The 19,308-nt window shown below is 48.3% G+C and overlaps 1 protein-coding gene across 1 annotated transcript in view; it reads left to right on the top strand.

Annotated features, from left to right (window-relative positions):
- LOC132216800 (sialoadhesin-like) overlaps positions 1 to 19,308 on the top strand; it is a 162,922-nt gene that overhangs the window by 77,964 nt on the left and 65,650 nt on the right. The window contains 1 exon segment of the mRNA XM_059666370.1: positions 6,529 to 6,888. Coding sequence (XP_059522353.1) covers positions 6,529 to 6,888 — 360 coding nt within the window.

A 19,308-nucleotide genomic window follows, 5' to 3' on the forward strand; every position in this document is an offset into this window, starting at 1 on the left:
TAGTGAACTTTCAGAAAGAGAGATTATAAAAACAATCCCGTTTACCATTGCACCAAAAAAATTAAGCTACCTAGGAATAAACTTAACTAAAGAGGTAAAAGACCTCTACTCAGAAAACTACAGGACGTTGAAAAAAGACATAGAGGAAGACATAAACAGATGGAAGAACATACCGTGTTCATGGATTGGTAGAATCAACATCATTAAAATGTCCATACTACCCAAAGCAATCTATAAATTCAACGCACTTCCCATTAAAATACCAATGGCATACTTCAGAGATCTAGAACGAACTTTCCAAAAATTCATCTGGAATTAAAAAAGACCCCGAATAGCTGCAGCAATCCTGAAAAAGAACAAAGGAGGTGGGATCTCAATACCAGATATCAAGTTGTATTACAAAGCCACTGTTCTCAAAACTGCCTGGTACTGGCACAAGAATAGGCATATAGATCAATGGAATAGAATAGAGAGCCCAGAAATTGGCCCGAACCAATATGCTCAATTAATATTTGACAAAGGAGGCAAGAACATACAATGGAGCCAAGATAGTCTCTTCAATAAATGGTGTTGGGAAAATTGGACAGATATATGCAAGAAAATGAAACTAGACCACCAACTTACACCTACACAAAAATAAACTCAAAATGGATAAAGGACTTAAATGTACGACAGGAAACCATAAAAATTCTAGAAGAATCCAAAGGCAACAAAATCTCAGACATATGCCGAAGCAATTTCTTCACTGATACAGCTCCTAGGGCACTTGAAACGAAAGAAAAAATGAACAAATGGGACTACATCAAAATAAAAAGCTTCTGCACAACAAGAGAAACCATCAACAAAACAAGGAGAAAACCCACTGTGTGGGAAAACATATTTGCCAATGACATATCTGATAAGGGCCTAATCTCCAAAATTTATAGGGAACTCATACAACTTAACAAAAGGAAGATAAACAATCCAATCAAAAAATGGGCAAAGGACCTAAATAGACACCTTTCAAAAGAGGACATTCAGAAAGCCAAGAGACATATGAAAACATGCTCAAAGTCACTAATCATCCGAGAGATGCAAATCAAAACAGCAATGAGGTACCATCTCACACCGGTCAGACTGGCTATCATCAACAAATCAACAAACGACAAGTGCTGGAGAGGATGTGGAGAAAAAGGAACACTTGTGCACTGCTGGTGGGAATGCAGACTGGTGCAGCCACTATGGAAGACAGTATGGAGTTTCCTTTAAAAACTGAAAATGGAACTCCCATTTGACCCTGTGATCCCACTTCTAGGAATATATCCCAAGAAACCAGAAACACCAATCAGAAAGGATATATGCACCCCTATGTTCATAGCAGCACAATTCACCATAGCTAAGATCTGGAAACAGCCCAAGTGCCCATCAGTAGATGAATGGATTAGAAAACTGTGGTACATCTACACGATGGAATACTATGCTGCTCTAAAAAGGAAGGAACTCTTACCATTTGCAATGCCATGGATGGAACTGGAGAGCATTATGCTAAGTGAAATAAGCCAGTCAATAAAGGAAAAATACCACATGATCTCACTCATTCATGGACAATAGAGACCATTATAAACTTTTGAACAATAATAGATACAGAGGCAGAGCTGCCTCAAACAGATTGTCAAACTGCAGCGGGAGGGCCGGGGAGGGTTGGGGGGCAGGAGGTAGGGGGGTAAGAGATCAACTAAAGGACTTGTGTGCATGCATATAAGCATAACCAATGGACATAAGACACTGGGGGATGGGGAAGGCTGGGGGACTGTCTAGGGTGGGGGGATAAAATGGATACATATGTAATACCCTTTGTAATACTTTAAGCAATAATAAAAAAATAAATAAATAAACTGAGAATTAAAATAAATAAATAAAATAAATGAGGGCTGGGGTTTGGGAGCTTCTAGCCGTGGAGGCACAATTTGCCATGTTATTTTTTCTTTTTTTCTTTTTGGGTATCTGTAGTCTGAGCAAATCTCCAGGAGATGTTATGTAGTGGGTCAAGTGTGACCTTTGTTTCTCTCCCGGCTTTCTGAAACAACAGGAAGGGTTCAGGCGTGGAAAGACCAAGCCTTAGGGTGGCCCATAGACAAGCCAGTTAGTTAATTACAGTTGGGCTGGGCCTTCCCTATGGGGCTCCTGCACTGACACCTCCACAAAGATTCTTAGTCACCTATGAATAACCAAGAATTGGACTGCAGGGAGGATGTGCCCCTATATCTTATGAGCTGATGAGTTCAGCTCATTTATACAGCTGAGGTTTTTTGCTCAGACTCTCCAAAAGCAATTCCAATTAAAAAGTCAAAATCAAAACCAGCACCCATTTTTTCCCTCCAGTCCTGCCTTAGCCTGAGTTCTGTCAACCCTTAACCTGAGTTCTGTCAACCCTTAACTTTAATTCCTCCTCAAGGATTTTAAGACACAGTTCCAATAAAGTCAGACCCTCAAACAAAAGTAAGGGAATATCCTGGATCCAAAAGACAACTCACCCACATTCACCCAATGGATGGGGAACCAGCAGGCTCAATGGGCCCTTTGCTGGGTCCTAGCACGGGGTCTGGGTCTGCTGGAAGGTCCTGGGTGAGTTTCTTTGCAATCCTGCTGAGAATATGCCAAGTAATGTTAATATAAAAACATTTCACCTGATTTGTGTGGGTTTATTTAAGCCAAACTGTCGACAATGGCCGGGAAGCAGTATCTCAACAAGTCGGGATAGTGCTCCAGAGAATGGCAGTTTTTTCACCTATTTTTATACGTTGCAAACACAGGAGGGGACGTAGGTGGGTTACATAAAATCCATTGGTGAAAGATTAGAGAGGCAGGAGAAAGCAAAGTGGAGAAACCTCTGGAATTGGATAAGAAGTAAAATGATAGACACATACTTAGATGGTGCAGGATTGTTAATAGTTAATAGTCAACAATTAACATGATAACAATAACAATGAAGGAATTTGTGGTGTCTGTCCTGGTGCCCAGGCACATTAGTTGTGCCCCAGGGTGTCGGGGAAAAGGGAAGTTACAAGTTACTCTGACATTTCAAGGATATGTCATCATAGATGCAAAAAGACAGATAGGCTCAGTTAATATAACGGTAGACCTTGTCGGTGAAGATACCAACCTAGGATGTAACTACCCACCATAACTGTTTTTACTTAAAGTTTCATTTCAGACCATCTTTTGTGATTACTTTAGGTTTCTGAGTTTGCAAAACCGCCATGCAGGCCTTCCCTGAGCTCATCACGTTAACATGTGGCCCCTTTCATCCACATGAGTCAAAATCTGCATTTTTAGCAGGACCTGCAGACCCTTCCTATGCACAGGAGAGGGGCAGGGGAGTCCCCATCCCCACATCATGGGGTCTCATTCTGGCTGGGCATCCACCTGGCTGAGCAGCTGCCCAACAGCATTTCTAAGGTGTCACCTGGGCATTGAAATCTTTAGAAAGTTCCAGTGATGATACCATACACAACGGGGTGGCATCCCTGCGACAAGAATTCCTGATGTTGCCCCAGGCTTCTGCTCTGAAGATAAGAGCCAATTGGGGATGAGAGAAGGCAGTGGGAAGGCTACTGTGCTCTCCACACAGAGCTGTGGGAGACGCCCTGGATACATACACCCCAAGCTTCTGCTTGTCCAATTGTGAGCGGTGGCATGGAACCAGGTGTTAACCTGCAGAGTTAGGCCCTCAGTTCAGCAACCTCAGTACCTGGGTTCAGCTAAGAGAAGAATTCAGTCAAGAACTCAAATTATAAGAGAGAGTTTATTTAGGAAGTCACAGAGGTAGAAGAAGTGAGCTGTAGAAGAAATGGGCTCAGGAAACTAGCTACAGCAGCAAAAGAAGGACCCTTGGAGCTTAGGAGAAAGAAAACAAAGATAAGTGCCTTGAGGAAAGAAGGGGGTAGGGAAAGGCATGGGTGTGCTCCAGAGAGAAAGAGCTGCAATGTGTCCTACTTCTGTGTGTGTGTGTGTGTGTGTGTGTGTGTGTGTGTGTGTGTGTGTGTGTGTGTAGGGGTGTTGGGAGGGAGAGTAGGGAGGCTTTCTTTCACTTTATTAGTACCTATGAAATAAAAACAATTTATGAAAATATTTCCCTTCTCATGACAGAGAAGCTACAATCTTTGCAAAAAATACACACCCATAATTGTTACAATACATATCCTTGTATATACCTTGAACATTATAAAAGTGTCTAAGAATCACACCCTATAAAAGTTGGGAGAAGGAACATTTTCTCCAATCTTGGTCATACATTGTGACATTCAAGTACTTAAACTACATTGTTGAAATAAAATGTCTCTAGTTTCCAGGGCCAAAGGGATTTAACTTTCAAGGCCCCATAGGTTCTTTCCTTTGTGTAAGGTCAAGAACCAGGAGAGGGTTCCCTGAGCATTAACTTACCTTAGGTAGGTCAAGCAGTGGTTTACTTTCCATACTTTATCATGGAAAAAGGGGGGTCGGGGGGAATAAGGCGATGGAACCCAACCCAGGCAGGTCCCCTCCTATTTATGTAGCGTGGCTCCTACAAGAGGGTTTTTAACCGTTGAGGGTTAAAATGCTGATTCTGTCTGTACTGGTAATTATCTAAGATACTTGCAAAACCATGCTTTTGCAAGTCTAAACTCCTATATTGTAAATTAGGATAAAGTTATGAAAGTGTGACTCCCCTAACTAGACTTCATGTAGGATTTGTCAGGTGGGGAGCATTGGGAATGATCAGTAAACCAAAAATTCTCTCTTGGAACTATAAGAGAAGATCATTTCTTACTAAGGCATAAGCCTCAGAAGCCAAGTTCCTTCCTACTTTGGAAGAAGGTCCTACTTCCTGAGGGCAGTTATCTGGAGGACTCAATGAAACATTTATCAGCTTCTCAGGTGTGTCCTTTGGGTAGAAGGTCATCAGTCAATGCAGTAGATCCTGATGTCATCTATGTCCCCATTCATCTGGTTTTGCTGCTTTCCTGGGCTTGCAGCTGAAACACAACTGAGGCCTAGATGTATTTGATGCCAGTCAGAAGCTCATTGTCCTGGGGACTTAATGCTCAGGGGCTATTCTTTGGTCCACTTGTTCATTTCCCCTCTAATGGCATCTAACCCACATGACTAAGAACATGCCAGGGGAGGAAAGGTCAGGGGAGGGTCTGAACCACGTGACCAGTGAAATGAAAGATCAGAGGGCCTAAACTGCAAAACCGGGATACGCTCAGGCCTAACTGCCTACTACACAAGCAAGGTGTATGTGTGTGTGTGTGTGTGTGTGTGTGTGTGTGTGTGTGTGTGTGTGTACATGGGGAGGAGTCACTGCAGAAGAAGGTAGAAGCCTCAGCAGTTACAGGGAATGCAAATATAGAGGAAAGAAAAGGAGAGGCAGGAATAAGGGGAGGGCAGGGAGGAACCTGGGTACACACCCCGCCCCTGGCCCATGTGACCAGGGAAGTGATCTTGGCCCAGGAGGAGGCTCAGTGCACAGGGAGGAGGAACAGCACATCTCACCCAGCAGGGCAGCAGTGCTTGTGAGCATTTCTGGATTCCAAGCTCTTCCCATAGAAGGAGGGACAGAGCAGGCAGAAGACACCATGGAGACCCCGTCAGCCCCTGCCCACATAGGACTTGCCCACAGGCAGGGGCTCCTGCTGGCTGGTGAGAGGGGACAACTACCTGGTGGTGGATGGGAGGAGGAGAGGCACAGGCTAGCTGGGGACTCCTGGGGAACACAGGCTCTCAGAGAAAACAAGGGGGAGGGGGCAGGCTTCTGTCTGAACTTGAGGGGAGAAAACAGGGGAGCAAAGTAGGATGGGAGAAGGAACCAGGCAACAGGAAAATGATGTGGAAGTGGTGAGGGGCAGGAAAACCTCAATGGCTGCTCATTTCCAAATTTACTCATCACTGAGAGTTGAATGCTGAAAACTTTTGATAATAACAAGTTATGTGAGGAGATAGGAAATGTAACCAGGAGCACTAAACATTGTCCTTAACACCAAGCTCAGAAATGGGCAATTACCTCCCAGGAGGTGCAGGACCCTGCAGCACTCACTCATTCACCAACAGGTACTTACAGCCTGTTGCAGGCGCTGGGGTTCAACAAGATCAGACAAGTCCCTGCCCCCATGAAGATCATGTTCTAAGGGGAGGAGGCAAACAAGGGAAGATCTAGATGTGATGTCAGGTCCCCAAAATGCCATTCAGGGAACAGCCCAGGCACAGGTCAGAAAGTGAAGACAGAGGTCTTTAGAGGAGGTGATCAAGGAAGGGGTCTCCAAAAACACTCCTGAGTGTCATCAGGGGTCTGAGGGCAGACACCTGGGTAACAGTATTCAAAACAGAGGAAATAACAGGTTCAGAGGTGCTGAAGTATTGGTGGCCACACTGCTGAGCTTGACCACAGGAGACACACACATACACACACACCAAGGCTGAAAGATGAAGAGACCTGCTAGGTCCCAGGGCTCATCTCTCCTTCCCAATACAGAGTTCCAAACCTTGATCGATTTCTCTCTTCCCTCCTAGCCACACTCTTCACCTTCTGGAGCCTGCCCACCACTGCCCAGCTCACTATTGAATCAGTGCCGCCCAGTGCTGCCGAAGGGAAGGATGTGCTTCTCCGTGTCCACAACCTGCCTGGGAATCTTGGAGGCTATGCCTGGTACAAAGGGGAAACAGTGGACAGCAGCCGTCTAATCGTATCATATGTAATAGACACTCAAACAACTACCCCCGGGCCTGCACACAGTGGTAGAGAGACAATATACCCCAATGGATCCCTCCTGTTCCAGAATGTCACCCTGAAGGACACAGGATACTACACCCTACAAACCACAGGCAAAGATTTTCAGAGCAAACAAGTAACTGGACAGCTCCGTGTATACCGTGAGTGATTGCTCTCTGACCTCTGGGTTCAGGTGGGTGAACTCTACTTCACACACAGGACTGACAGCCCCTCTGCCTCGATCCCCCTCTGCACCATGTTCCAGGTTGGGTTTGGGTATTTAGTGCAGGACACACAGAGTGGAAACAAACGTCCTAAGATTAGAGTTCCCTTCCCAGATTATAGCCCATCAGACATTCTCCACAGAGAGAAGTCTGATGGAAGTGAGTCAGCAGAGGGAGACTCAGGAGAGTCTCAATCCAGCCCCTGGCCCCCTCCCCATGAAGATGACACTGAAAAAGCCCCTGCAGACCTTGGTCACACCCTGGCCTGAGGGGACCCTGGAATCCTCACAGAGAAGCTCAGCCTGGGAAACTCTCCCAGACCCCTGTCCCAGGACTCCTGGCTCCAGGGAACCTGGGGAGCCTGTTTCAGGTTGGGTTTGACCTCCTGGGAGGGCTGGGTGGGAGCAGTGGCTCTCCTTCTGCTCACCAGCCAGGGCTCAGCCCCAAGAGCCACATCATTTCAGGAACAGAGCCTAGTCCTTCACCTAAGGCTGTGTCAGGAGAGCACAGGTAGACAAAACACTCCCTATCATTAGCTGACTCTTCTGAGGGACTTAGGAGACTCCAGAAGGAGGTCAGGTCTCCAGGAAGGAATGGAGGAGAGAAGATGCTCCTGTCAGCACCTTGTCCACCAGGAATTCTCTCTCATGGAGGCAAATAATGGCAGTGGCCATTTAAGTCAGTGTCTCCTCTATACTGGGTTTGAGCTCAAGTATTCAGGGATATTTTAAGGTCAATTCACAGACAACCTGGTAATCCAGAGTCCATTTACCATTTGTTCTGTTTTTATTCAGGGGAAACTGAGGCACAGTGTGATACAGTCACTGAATCAGGCTCCACAGACACAGCAAGGTCCTTGCACAGCCACAGCCCCGTCCTCTCCTCCACCACAAGGGTCTTAGGCGTCTGTGGACCCTGAGACCAGCCATTGGTTCAGTGCTTGTTCTTAGCAGTCCCCAGCTCAAGGTAGATTTTCTGGTCTGGTGATTAAGCAAATGGAGAATTAATTTTCACTCTAGAATCAAATTACCTACAATAACATTCAGAGTCACTGCTGGGAATGCCCAGGCCTTCCCCTCAGGTTATCAATCCACACCTCCCTGCACTGGACTTGAAACCACTTGTTTCCTGATGTGTTGGTGCCACTCCCACTAGCTATGAAGGAAAGGACTTTGCCTTCTCACTCTCCACCCTACACCTGCTACCAGTTCAGGGACCAGCACTCACTTGCTCTCTCATGAAGGACAGAAGGAATGATGGTAAATGATGAATGAATGAATGAATGAATGCTGCATAATCGCTAGAGAGCCTGGAACCTGGATGCAGAGTCCTAAAAGGTTTTAGCCACACCTGTTCCCTGTCCCTACAGGTGCTGAGAACTATGTCCATGCCTCTGACCACCTGTCCCTTGGTGACTGTGGGGCTATTCCACTTTGGGAAGGTTTTCCAGGCTGCACTGCTCCTGTCCTGGGGCAGCTGTGGGCTCTTGTTCCCTGGGGTCTTTGAAATCACCCATAACCCCCATCGCCTCTATCTGCTCCTTCCATGTCCTTTATCTGCCTCCTCCTTCACTCCAGACACACTTCCCTGCCCTGCTCTGATTAACCCACTGTGCAGATTGTCCTGCTAACACCTGTGTCCAGGACAACGCTCCCGGGCAATAGGAGAGGACACAGATATCAGAAGGAGCAGCAGCCACGGCTCCATCCTGAGCTAGTTTCCCAGGTCACCAGGAGAAAGAGCTTCTGCTGGGCTCCCATGCAGGGCTCCTTCCCCTCCAAGGCCAAGAGGAACAGGCACATGACAGGGGCATGTAAACCATTGACCTACTCTCTACATGACTCAACCAGGAAATCAAAGGCAGAAGGACAGGTCTCAGTCCCCAAAAGCTCATGGGTTCACTTCACCCCTGACTGGTGACTCATACCCTTGTCCTGGTGTGAGGCTCCCATTCCTCCCACTGGTTCCCAAGACTTTCCCAAGGTGGGCCTGGTGACCCTGCATCATCTGACTGGTTCACTGCCTGTTTCACACACATGTGTCCTCATGATGACACCTTGACCACAGAGTGGGATCCTCTCAGACTGTGAGATCCACCAGCCACTCTCCTTTCTCTCAGATGCTGCCTAATTTGAATTAATTTGACTAAACCCAGTTGTTTCCTGAGTTAGAAAGACAAGGAAGATCATATGCCACAGGCCTGTGTGGGGGGTCCTCCCCATCTGCCTGACTGTCCAAAGAAATAGGGAGGTACCTTCTCTCCAACTTTACTAACATGGAACATGTATTTTCTCCCAATTTGGTGTCATCTCTCCCTTTATACAGTAGAGACACCTGGACTCGCCCACCCTCCATCCCCCCATCACTTCTGTTCCCTTAGCAGAACTCACCTTCTCTCTATCCAGGGAGTCCCTGATTCCAAACCCACTGTGGCATCTCCCTTTGGTCACAGTGTGACCTGGTTGGATGGCAGAACTTGGTCTATGACCTTCGTACTCCCTAGACAGAAATTCCTCCAAAATCTGGCATTAGAACTTTGGGGCATGAGTGATTTTCACATATTCTTTCACAGTTTACCTCAAAATCTATCTCATAACTGCCAAACACAAATGGTCCATGAGGGCCATATCTTCAGCAAGTTCATGCTCCCCCACCTCCACAAGTCCCTCTTCTGTACATGCTATTGTCTGCGTGTTGAGGAAGGATCCCTGCCCTCTGCAGTCCCAGAAAGCACATTAAAGACCAAGGACAGAGAGCCTGGCTCTGCTGCCACTGCCAGCCAGCTCCCGCCATCCCTCACTCTTTTGTAAATCATTCCTGGACTCTGCTCTACCCTTTCTGGGGTCACGTCTCATGTCAGTCACCAGTGAACTCCTAGGCAGACGGCCCCACCTCATGGCCCAGCAGCCTGGGTAGTGAACTGACCACCAGACTTGCTTCTGGTCTCCTGTGTATTGTTTCTGCTCAGACACCCAGTTCAGGACCACAGTACACAGTCCCCTCAGGGTTTAAGGACTATGGGATGGCCCATCATTACTCATCTCTAGGTTAACCCTGGACTGAGACTTCAGTGGAAACACATCTTGATCCGGCAATGTAGGTCTGTGTTGCTAGAAGGGACTCAGCTCCTGCACATCCAGGTAAGACGCCAACATCAGCCAGGCAGTCAGCTGGTCAGTGAGGAGCCAGGACAGGTGCCGGGGGGTCTCTGACTCCCAGTCTTGCGTCTCTCTGTGACCAAACCCTGATAGTTGTCTGACACCTGAAAAAGTCTGTGCTTTTTCTCCTAGACATAGAGCAGGCGGCCTTACAATCTCTGGGCACTCAGATCCTCATACATTTGTTTGTCTTGTGATGCACAGACCTGCCTTATTTCTTTAAGAACTCAAGTTGTCTGAGAGGCACCAATTCTGATTGAAGAAGCCTTTGGAGGACTCAATGGGCAATGTTCACTCTGTTTTCTGCACAGCGGAGTTACCCAAACCCAGCATCACAAGCAACAACTCCAACCCCAAGGAGTACAAAGACCCTGTCATGTAAACATGTGAACCTCAGGTTCAGGACACCCCCTACCTGTGGTTGATCAACAGTCAGAGTCTCCCGGCCAGTGTCAGGCTGCAGCTGTCCAAGGACAACAGGACTCTCACGTTACTCCCTGCCATAAGGAATGACACAGGACCCTATGAGTGTGAAAACCAGAACCCCATGAGTGCTGGCCTCAGTGACTCATTCACCCTGAATGTTCTCTGTGAGTAACTTCTGTCCCTGCCTTGGCCAGGGTGCCCACCCGAATCCACACTGTCAGAGGCCACGCTACATTCATCCATCTCAGGTCCACGTACACAGACCCACACTCTGAACACCCAGGGTGACCTTAACTTCCTGTACCAGACACATCTGGCCAGGCTCAGCCTTGGGCCAAGACTGAGAGGGGATGGGATGCTCCTGTCTGGAGATCAGGGTTAACAAGCTTTCATGGGACAAACAGGTTAATGTTTCAGACTCAGGCTCAGTGAACATAGGGGGCTATGGATGAGACTTTTTGAATCAAGACTGTGACCCAGCTCAGTGGAAGAGTGTGGCCCTTACACAGACCAACATCTTCCCCTTCCCTATGATTACATCATGCGTGGCTTTGTTCTCTCTCCTCCAAATGGCCCAGATGCCCCCATCATTTCACCCAATGACTCTCATTATCTACTAGGGGCAAACCTCGGCCTTTTCTGTCTCAGCTTCTAACCTGCCTGCACAGTATTCTTGGCTTGTCAATGGGAGGCCTCAGCAACCCACACAGGAGCTCTTTAAACCCAACATCACTGCAAATGACACTGGATCCTATCCCTGCCTCGCCCATAACTCTGTCACTGGCCTCAATAGGACCATGATCAAGACAATCACAGTCTATGGTAAGTGCCTCCTGGACCATCGGCACCAGGCTGTAGGGTGCAGGTCTGTCTGCTTTTCAGAACAGAGCCTAGAGGGTGTTGTCTCCCATCCTGTGGCCATGGACACAAGCAAATCACAATGTCTTGCCCTGAGCCCTCCCACTGCATCTCTGTACACTCTCTTCCCTTGCTCTTCTGATTTCTCATGGCAGAGCTGGGCTCCAGCCTAGGAAAGTGAGGAGAGGGCTCTCTCACCCCCAGAAAGAGTCAAGTGGTGGAGGGAGGGGGCTTCCCAGAGGGGAAAACAAGGATCCTCAAGGTCAAGCTGCTTCTTCTGTCACTAACACTTTCCTTCTGTCACCTCCTGTCTGTTACCTGCTCCATGTGCTACAAGGAATATACAAGGCTTTGAACAAGCTCACCTCTTTTCCCCAAACTAAAGGAGGAAACCACCTCTGAGGAGGGGTGAGCAGGACAGACCCCTGCTCCCTGCTCTGCTCCGGGCTCACCTGGTGACTGGCTGCTCTGTGTCGTCTGTGGTGGTACTGGGATCCATGGTGATGGGGCACAAGCAGCCTGTTTTCTGACTGGCCAAATCATGTCACCCATCAACACCGCAACCTCCCTCAGACCAGGCTGCATGGAACTGGGGAGAGAGTGAGCCACAGGGGAGACCCGTCTGAGCTGTGTCCTGGCTCTGAAGTCACCAGCTGCACAACACTGTGTGACACCAGCCTATATGACATTCCTATGGAGCTCAGTGAATGGTGGTGTTTACGTGACAAGTAGGTAGATTCCTGGGACAGTAAGAGCAGTGCCACAAAGTGTGTAGTTTACTGAGGAAGCTATGAGTACCAGCTGTTATTAAAAATGATTACTTCTCTCTAGGGATTTCCTTCTCCCTGATATTCAATCAACAGGCCAGGAAATGAAAGTCCTATTCAGACTGAGAAATCCCTTGGATTGAAACTTCTTCAGGTGCTAAGGTCATTAAGATTGGCTGGGATATATTCTCTAATAAATTACTTTTAAAAAGGGAAATACCTTCCCATCTCTATGTATAGCTACTATACTGGAGAAGGGGTGAGATTATTTAGAAAGTTACAGAAATGTCTGGGAAAGAGTCACACAAAAGTCAATGGGTGGAAAATGCCAACTGGTGATGAAGATGCTGGACACACTGTCTAAGGCTCCCGGTGCTAATACCTCAGATGTCCAGGGAGACAGGTCAAGGGTCATCCTGAGGTGATCTGGAGGGCAGAGAGGAGGTATAACCCTCTCCTTACAGACTGTCACCTGAACAAAGATCCTCACCCTACAGCGGTCAGAGTCCTCCTCTGGTGACCTTTACAGAGATCACTGTGGCCTGTGAGTGGCTGACATCTCTGGGGGAGGAGCCCACTCTCAGTCAGTCACCTCCTCTGTTTCTCCACAGAGCCCGTGGGAAAGCCGTCCATTCAAGCCAGCAATGCCACAGTCACAGAGCATAAGGACGCCGTGGTCCTGACCTGCCTCACCAATGACATGGGAATCTCCATCCGGTGGCTCTTCAAGAACCAAAGTCTCCTGCTCACGGACAGGATGAAGCTGTCCCAGGACAACAGCACCCTCACCATAGACCCCGTCAGGAGGGAGGACGCTGGGGATTATCAGTGTGAGGTCTTCAACCTGGTCAGTTCCAGCAAAAGTGACCCCTTCAGGCTGGATGTGCAATGTGAGTGACCCTCGACCTCTCCCACTTGCTCTTTGTATATGTCATGGGCAGGGGGTGAGATGAACACCTTGAGGAGGTGGGAGCCTCCTTCAGAGCCTATAGAGCACATGTGTACGGATCCCAGAATTAGACTAATCTCGACATTGTCTCAGTTCTATGAGTATAAGCTGTCTGACCACGGGGAAGGCTCTCACCCACCTGAGCCTCAGTTTCCTCATCTCTAAACTGGAATAAAACAGCTGCACCTATACACCGTTGTTAGGATAATTCTTGTGAGGTTAATGAAAATAAAGCCCTTACACAGGGTCATGCTCAGTCAGGACTCAGTTAGTGTACCAATTATTATTGTTATTTTTATTAACGTTGTTGTCAGTAGCTGTAAAGTCAAGCAGAACTTGGTGAAAATGTCATTTATCACTCACCAGTTCTGTGATCTCCAGCAATTTATTAAGCACCTCCCATCCCTGATTCTGTTTGTGCTCAGTGGGGGTGACTCCCCTGGTCCCTCTTAGGGGTGGAAGGATCAGATGACATGAAGGTAGAGTGTTTCCCACCCTGTTGATCATCACAAACACTCAGCACATTCTTATTACTCATCAGCACTGAGTTGGCAGGTAAAGTGACCACTAAGACTGTCCATAGTGATGGAAAAGAAGAAACAGGGGTAAGAGACAGAATATGTGAGGGAAAGAGGAGTTAAGAGGAAAATTACCAGGACATGGGAATGGTGGGTGTGAGAGTACGTGCAAAGGTAGAGCCAATGGAAAGTTTCAAATGTGCAAACCAGTCTACGGCCATACCACCCTGAACGCGCCCGATCTCGTCAAATGTGCAAACCAGAGAATGATGCAACCGCCAGAAGTGGGGTGTCAGGAGGGCTGACACTCCCAAACCTCACAGACCAGGTGGCAGTTCCTTCCTCCCTCACCAGGCCTCCCCTGCAAGGCCCCTCCTGGTTTCCCCTGAGTGGACTTGGGCCTTCACCCCTCCCCCTTTCCTTCTCCTTTCAGCAGAAAAAAAGGACACGGGCTACTCTGTGGGGACCATCGTTGGCAGCGTAATCGGGGTCCTCGTTGTGGTGGCTCTGGGGGCCTCCCTGGGATATTTCCTGTACCTCAGGAGGACTAGGAGGTACCATGGCATTTCCTTCACCCTCACCCTAATCCTTCCCCCTGACCCAGTCTGACCCCCAGTGGAGCCCAGACCAGGTGGACAAAGACCACTTCAACAGAGGGTTCTGGGCCGGCTCCCCGTGGCCTCCCAGCTTCCCCATGGAGGCCCCTATCTTCCTCCATCCAGCTCCTCCCTCACCAACTGCTGACCAGGGTGGTTTCCTCAAGAGCTTCCTCACCTATAAATGAGGCACAATTAAGGAACTGTGCCCTCAGGATTGTCCTGGTCTCTCCACACACCTGCAGAGGTGCCGGCAGGTAGTAAGTGCTCAGGAAGGCACCTCCTGTTGTTTATCTAAGTCCACCCTCCCAGGTGAGGGGATGGGCTGCCTCAGGGTCTGAAAGTCATCCTGGCCAAGGCCACACAGCTGAGGGTGGAAGAGCCTGGACAGAGTGGGTGGGTCAAATGCCCCCATGAAGCCAGTTTATTAACCACAATCCTGATCTGTGAGATGGGAGGACAGCAAAGCTTGTGGTGTGGTTTTTGCCTCTAGTTCAGGTGGATGGAGACAGGACAGGCCACGGTCACAGTGTAGCTCTGTAGGCCTGAGGGGCGGGTCTGGCCACAGCAGGTACCATGATCATCCGGATGCTACATGAGTCTGGCACTGCTGCCCCTTGCAGCCTTGACCTTTCACTAAGTCAGACCCTCAGAGTGGATTCCTGTCCTGGGTCCTCAGTCCCTTCCCTGGTAACTCCTCTCAGACCCCCATCTGCCGGAGGTCCTTCCCCTGTGGGCCCAAGTGAGTGGTGGATCCTTAAGACCTTGTGTCAGTTCCCCTCTCCTGGGCCCGTACCCCCATGAACAGTGGAGAGAGGCCTCCAATCTCTGCTTGGAAAGGAGACCCTCCTGTCCCCCTGTTGTGACACCAAAGTTCCCCTGCACCCCTCACAAGTAAGTCTGACCTTTCGCAGGGCCAGTGACCCGCATGGCCTCCGAGAGCACCCACCTCCAGCGGCCACCCCTGGTGAGTGTCTGTTCAGCCTGGAGCCCCTGGGCCTGCCCCACACTGTCCACCCCTGCCCTTGTCCCTCAGGCCCTGACCCTTCCGTGGGCTTCAAGGGCGATTTTCACCACCACTCTGCACGGGGGACCCCGTATCACCAGTCAACCCTGACCTTTAGGCTGTGTCATGTGTCACCACCTCTCCCTCACTGGACCCTGAAATGGCCAGAGGGTCTCACCTTGGGAGATGACCTTTCACCCCTGGCACTTGGGAGCTAAAGAACCACCCCCTCCTGAGAGAACAGGCCAAAGCTTCCTCCCCTCTGGGTGCTAACACCTGCTGTCTCTGCTCCCAGGCCAGGGTCCCTCTGGAACCTCTGCCTTCCCGGTAAGTCCATCCCCTCCCTGTTCCCTCACCCAGGGCCTCAGTGACCCACGCTCAGGGCAGGGGAACCATCCAACCTCTCAACACAGCACAGACCCCCTCCCCAGAACAGCCAGCACAAGGGGAGCCCCGCCCTGGCCTAGTGGGGCCCTCACATCAGGGGTGAACAGGGCAGGGCCAGAGTCTGAGGGGAACCCTGGAGTCCAGCATGGAGCAGAATGGGCACTGGGAGCACCAGTCAGAGGTCCCAGGCTAACAAGGGTGAGGGGGTGCAGTGTGGGCTGAAATTGGGGTGCTGGGCTACAGATATGAAGACACCTGCTCAGGAGGCAGAGTGACAGCTTCTCCCTCCCCATCCTCTGATGCCCTCTCTCCCCCCTGCACAGGGCCCCCTACCCGACCCCAGGACAGCAGGCCCCATCTATGAGGTGAGTTTGGGTTATAAACATTCTGTCCTGCAGGTCCCAGAAGTCCCAGGACCTGCCCCCATCCCAGCCCTGGCTGTGCTTCCAGGCTCAGGAAAGGGCAGCGAAAACTTAAAACAGAGGGTGGGGGGAGGGAGGTGCCCGGGGACAGACGCCCAGCACAGTCAGCCCCCATAGAGCCCCACAGCACGGATTCTGAGGAGGCTGCAGGGCTCAGAGATCTCTTCTTTCTGTGACAGGAATTACTCCACCCAAACACAGAGGTGTACTGCCGCATCGTCCCCAGAGCAGACGTGGCTTCTTAGTTCCTCCAGGACCTGAGACCCCACACCCTGTGGATGTGGCCTGCGCCAGAGAACCAGCTCTGAGCATCATACTAAGCGGAAATAAGCCAGTGGGAGAAAGATAAACAGCACATGGTCTCACTCATTTGTGGAATATAATGAACAACATAAACTGATGAACAAAAATAGACACTGAAGAAAAGAAATATTTTAGAATATAATAGTAGTAATCCTGTTATTGGCAGATTTTTAATATTTCCTACAATGCTTGTGATATCATACTGTTATACAGTTATGATAATATTATTACACTTAAAATCCTATTTTCTTGAAGTATTGTTTATTGCCTTTAATATTACATTGAAGATCATTCTTCTTGAGTAATTGATATTCATTGCATATAACATTTTCATATTTAAAATAGTTTCTCTTGAGATAAAAATAAAATAAAATGCTGTAAGGGATTGCTGAGAAGAAGAAACAGAGAAAACTAGCCATACAGAATTAAGATGGCTATAAATAAGTACTTCTCAATAATAACCCTAAATGTAAAAGTGTTAAATCAGCAGTTCTCAACCTCTGGGTGGAGAACCCTTTCACAGGGGTCGCCTAACACCATCAGAAAACACATATGTAACTACATATTATTTTTGTGATTAATCACTATGCTTTAATTATGTTCAATTTGAAACAATGAAATTGGGGGTCACCACAACATGAGGAACTGTATTAAAGGGTCGAGGCATTAGGAAGGTTGAGAACCACTGGATTAAATACGCCAATCAAAAGGCATAAGGTAGCTGAATGGATACAAAAATGTGAACCAACTATATGGTGTCTACAAGAGACTCACCTCAAAACAAAAGACAGACACAGGATGAAAGTGAAAGGATGGAAAAATTATATTCCATGCAAATGGAAAAGAAAAAAAAGCTGGAGGAACAATACTCATATCTGACAAAATAGACTTCAAAATGAAGGCCAACTCAAGAGACAACAAAGGTCACTACATAATACTAAAGAAATCAATCCAACAATACTATATAACCCTGGTAAACATATATGCACCCAATATAGGTGCATCTAAATATATAAAAAATCTTCCAGAGGACTTTAACGGAGAGATTGACAATAATACAGTCATAATAGGGGACTTTAACACCATTCTGACTTCACTGGACAGATCTTCCAGACAAAAACTTAATAAGGAAACACAGACTCTAAAGGACACACTGGATCAGATGGATTTAACAGACATTTATAGAACATTTTACCCCAACGAAGCAGAATATACATTCTTCTGAACTGCACATGGAACATTCACAAAGATAGACCACATGTTAGGACACTAAACAAGTCTCTACGAGTTTAAGAAGATTGAAATCATATCAAGCATCTTCTCAGATCACTGTGGAATGAAATTAGAAATCAACTACAATAAAAACACCCAAAAACTTTTAAACACCTGGAAGCTAAATAGCATGTTATTAAACCATAAATGGGTTACCAATGAGATCAAGAAAGAAATCAAAAACTTCCTGGAAACAAATAAAAATGAACACACAACAACCCAAAATCTCTGGGACACAGCAATAGCAGCCCTGAGAAGGAAGTTCATATCACTACAGGCATACCTCAAAAAAACAAGAAAAATCAGCAATAAACTAACCCTACAGCTTCAAGGACTAGAAAGAGAACAACAAGAAAAGACCAGAGTAAGTAGAAGGAAGGAAATAATAAACAGCAGAGCAGAAATAACTACAATTGAGACTAAAACACAATACAAAATATCAATGAAACGCAGAGCTGGTTCTTTGAAAGGATAAACAAAATTGATAAACCATTAGCCATACTCATCAAGAAACAGAGAGGACCCAAATATTGAGTTACAACTACCTTCTTATCTATCTCCGAGAAAATATCCATGAACTCTCTGTTAAATTCCCACGGCAGACACTACCAGCATCTAAATTAGCAGAAAATTCTGTCCTTTCCTTGGTGTCTCTCCCCTGCACCCACCCTGCAAGTGTGTCTGTCCACTTGCAGACACACAGGGTGACAATTGTCCCTGTATCTCTCCTTTGTTCAGCTGCTGCCACCTCCTGGCAGGTGATGGTAATCAGGACATGGAGCCTGCGAGCCTGGTCCAACAGCTGACTAAGAAGGCAGGACTGGGCCTCCACACTGGTGGGGTCAGGGGCAGCAATGACCATTCAGCAACCCTGGGGGGACTGGGCAGTTGGGCAGACAGAGCTGCCCAAGGGTGAGGGGGACAAAGAGTTGATGCAGGACTGAGTGGGGAAGCACTGAGGCCTCAGATGGGAGCACTGAAGGGGAGGTAATGGAATGTTCGCAGGGAAAAGGCTGGATTCTGCAGAGGAAATGCTCTGGCACACTGACTCAGCTGCAGCCACTAAGCAGGTTGTGTGCCTCCTGCTGGCCCTCATCTCACAGCTCCCACTTCCAGGAATATGGCTCTCTCTCCTCACGTCCACCTGCCCTCCCTCACCTGTGCACCTTCATGGTCCACTCTACATGAAGGGGTTCTGGGTTCCTTTCCTGCACTGCAGGGAGGGGGAGGGGAGGCTGAGTCACCCACAGACAGCCCAGCATGGTGTCCTGAGGGTGCAAGGGGGCAGGGAGGTCCTCACCCTCCCACCTCCTGGGTCCTGATCTGAAGTTGATGGTGAAGCCCAACACCAACTACTCCCTCAGGTGCTCAGAGAACCTCCCTCTCCCACCCTGAACAGACCTCCACCTTGACTGCCATCATCATCAACCAACAGAATTTGGGCACTTTCTTTTAATGGTGGTCACGTGCTTTCCAGCTCTTGGGGAAAACGTGACTCTCTAAGGCCCATAACACATCTCTCCTCATTCTTCAATAGGAAGGTTCTTGAAATACCCAGGAGGACCCGCTGCCCAGTGAGGAAGACCCAGTATGAAATATTTCACAGCAGCCCAGACAAGGCCCATGTGCACAGATGCTAAGTGGCAGGGCCTTCAGAGGCCCAGGCTCACAACCATTGATCCCTGTGACCACCCC

This window comes from Myotis daubentonii, chromosome 15, assembly GCF_963259705.1.
Source record: "Myotis daubentonii chromosome 15, mMyoDau2.1, whole genome shotgun sequence".
NCBI lineage: Eukaryota > Metazoa > Chordata > Mammalia > Chiroptera > Vespertilionidae > Myotis > Myotis daubentonii.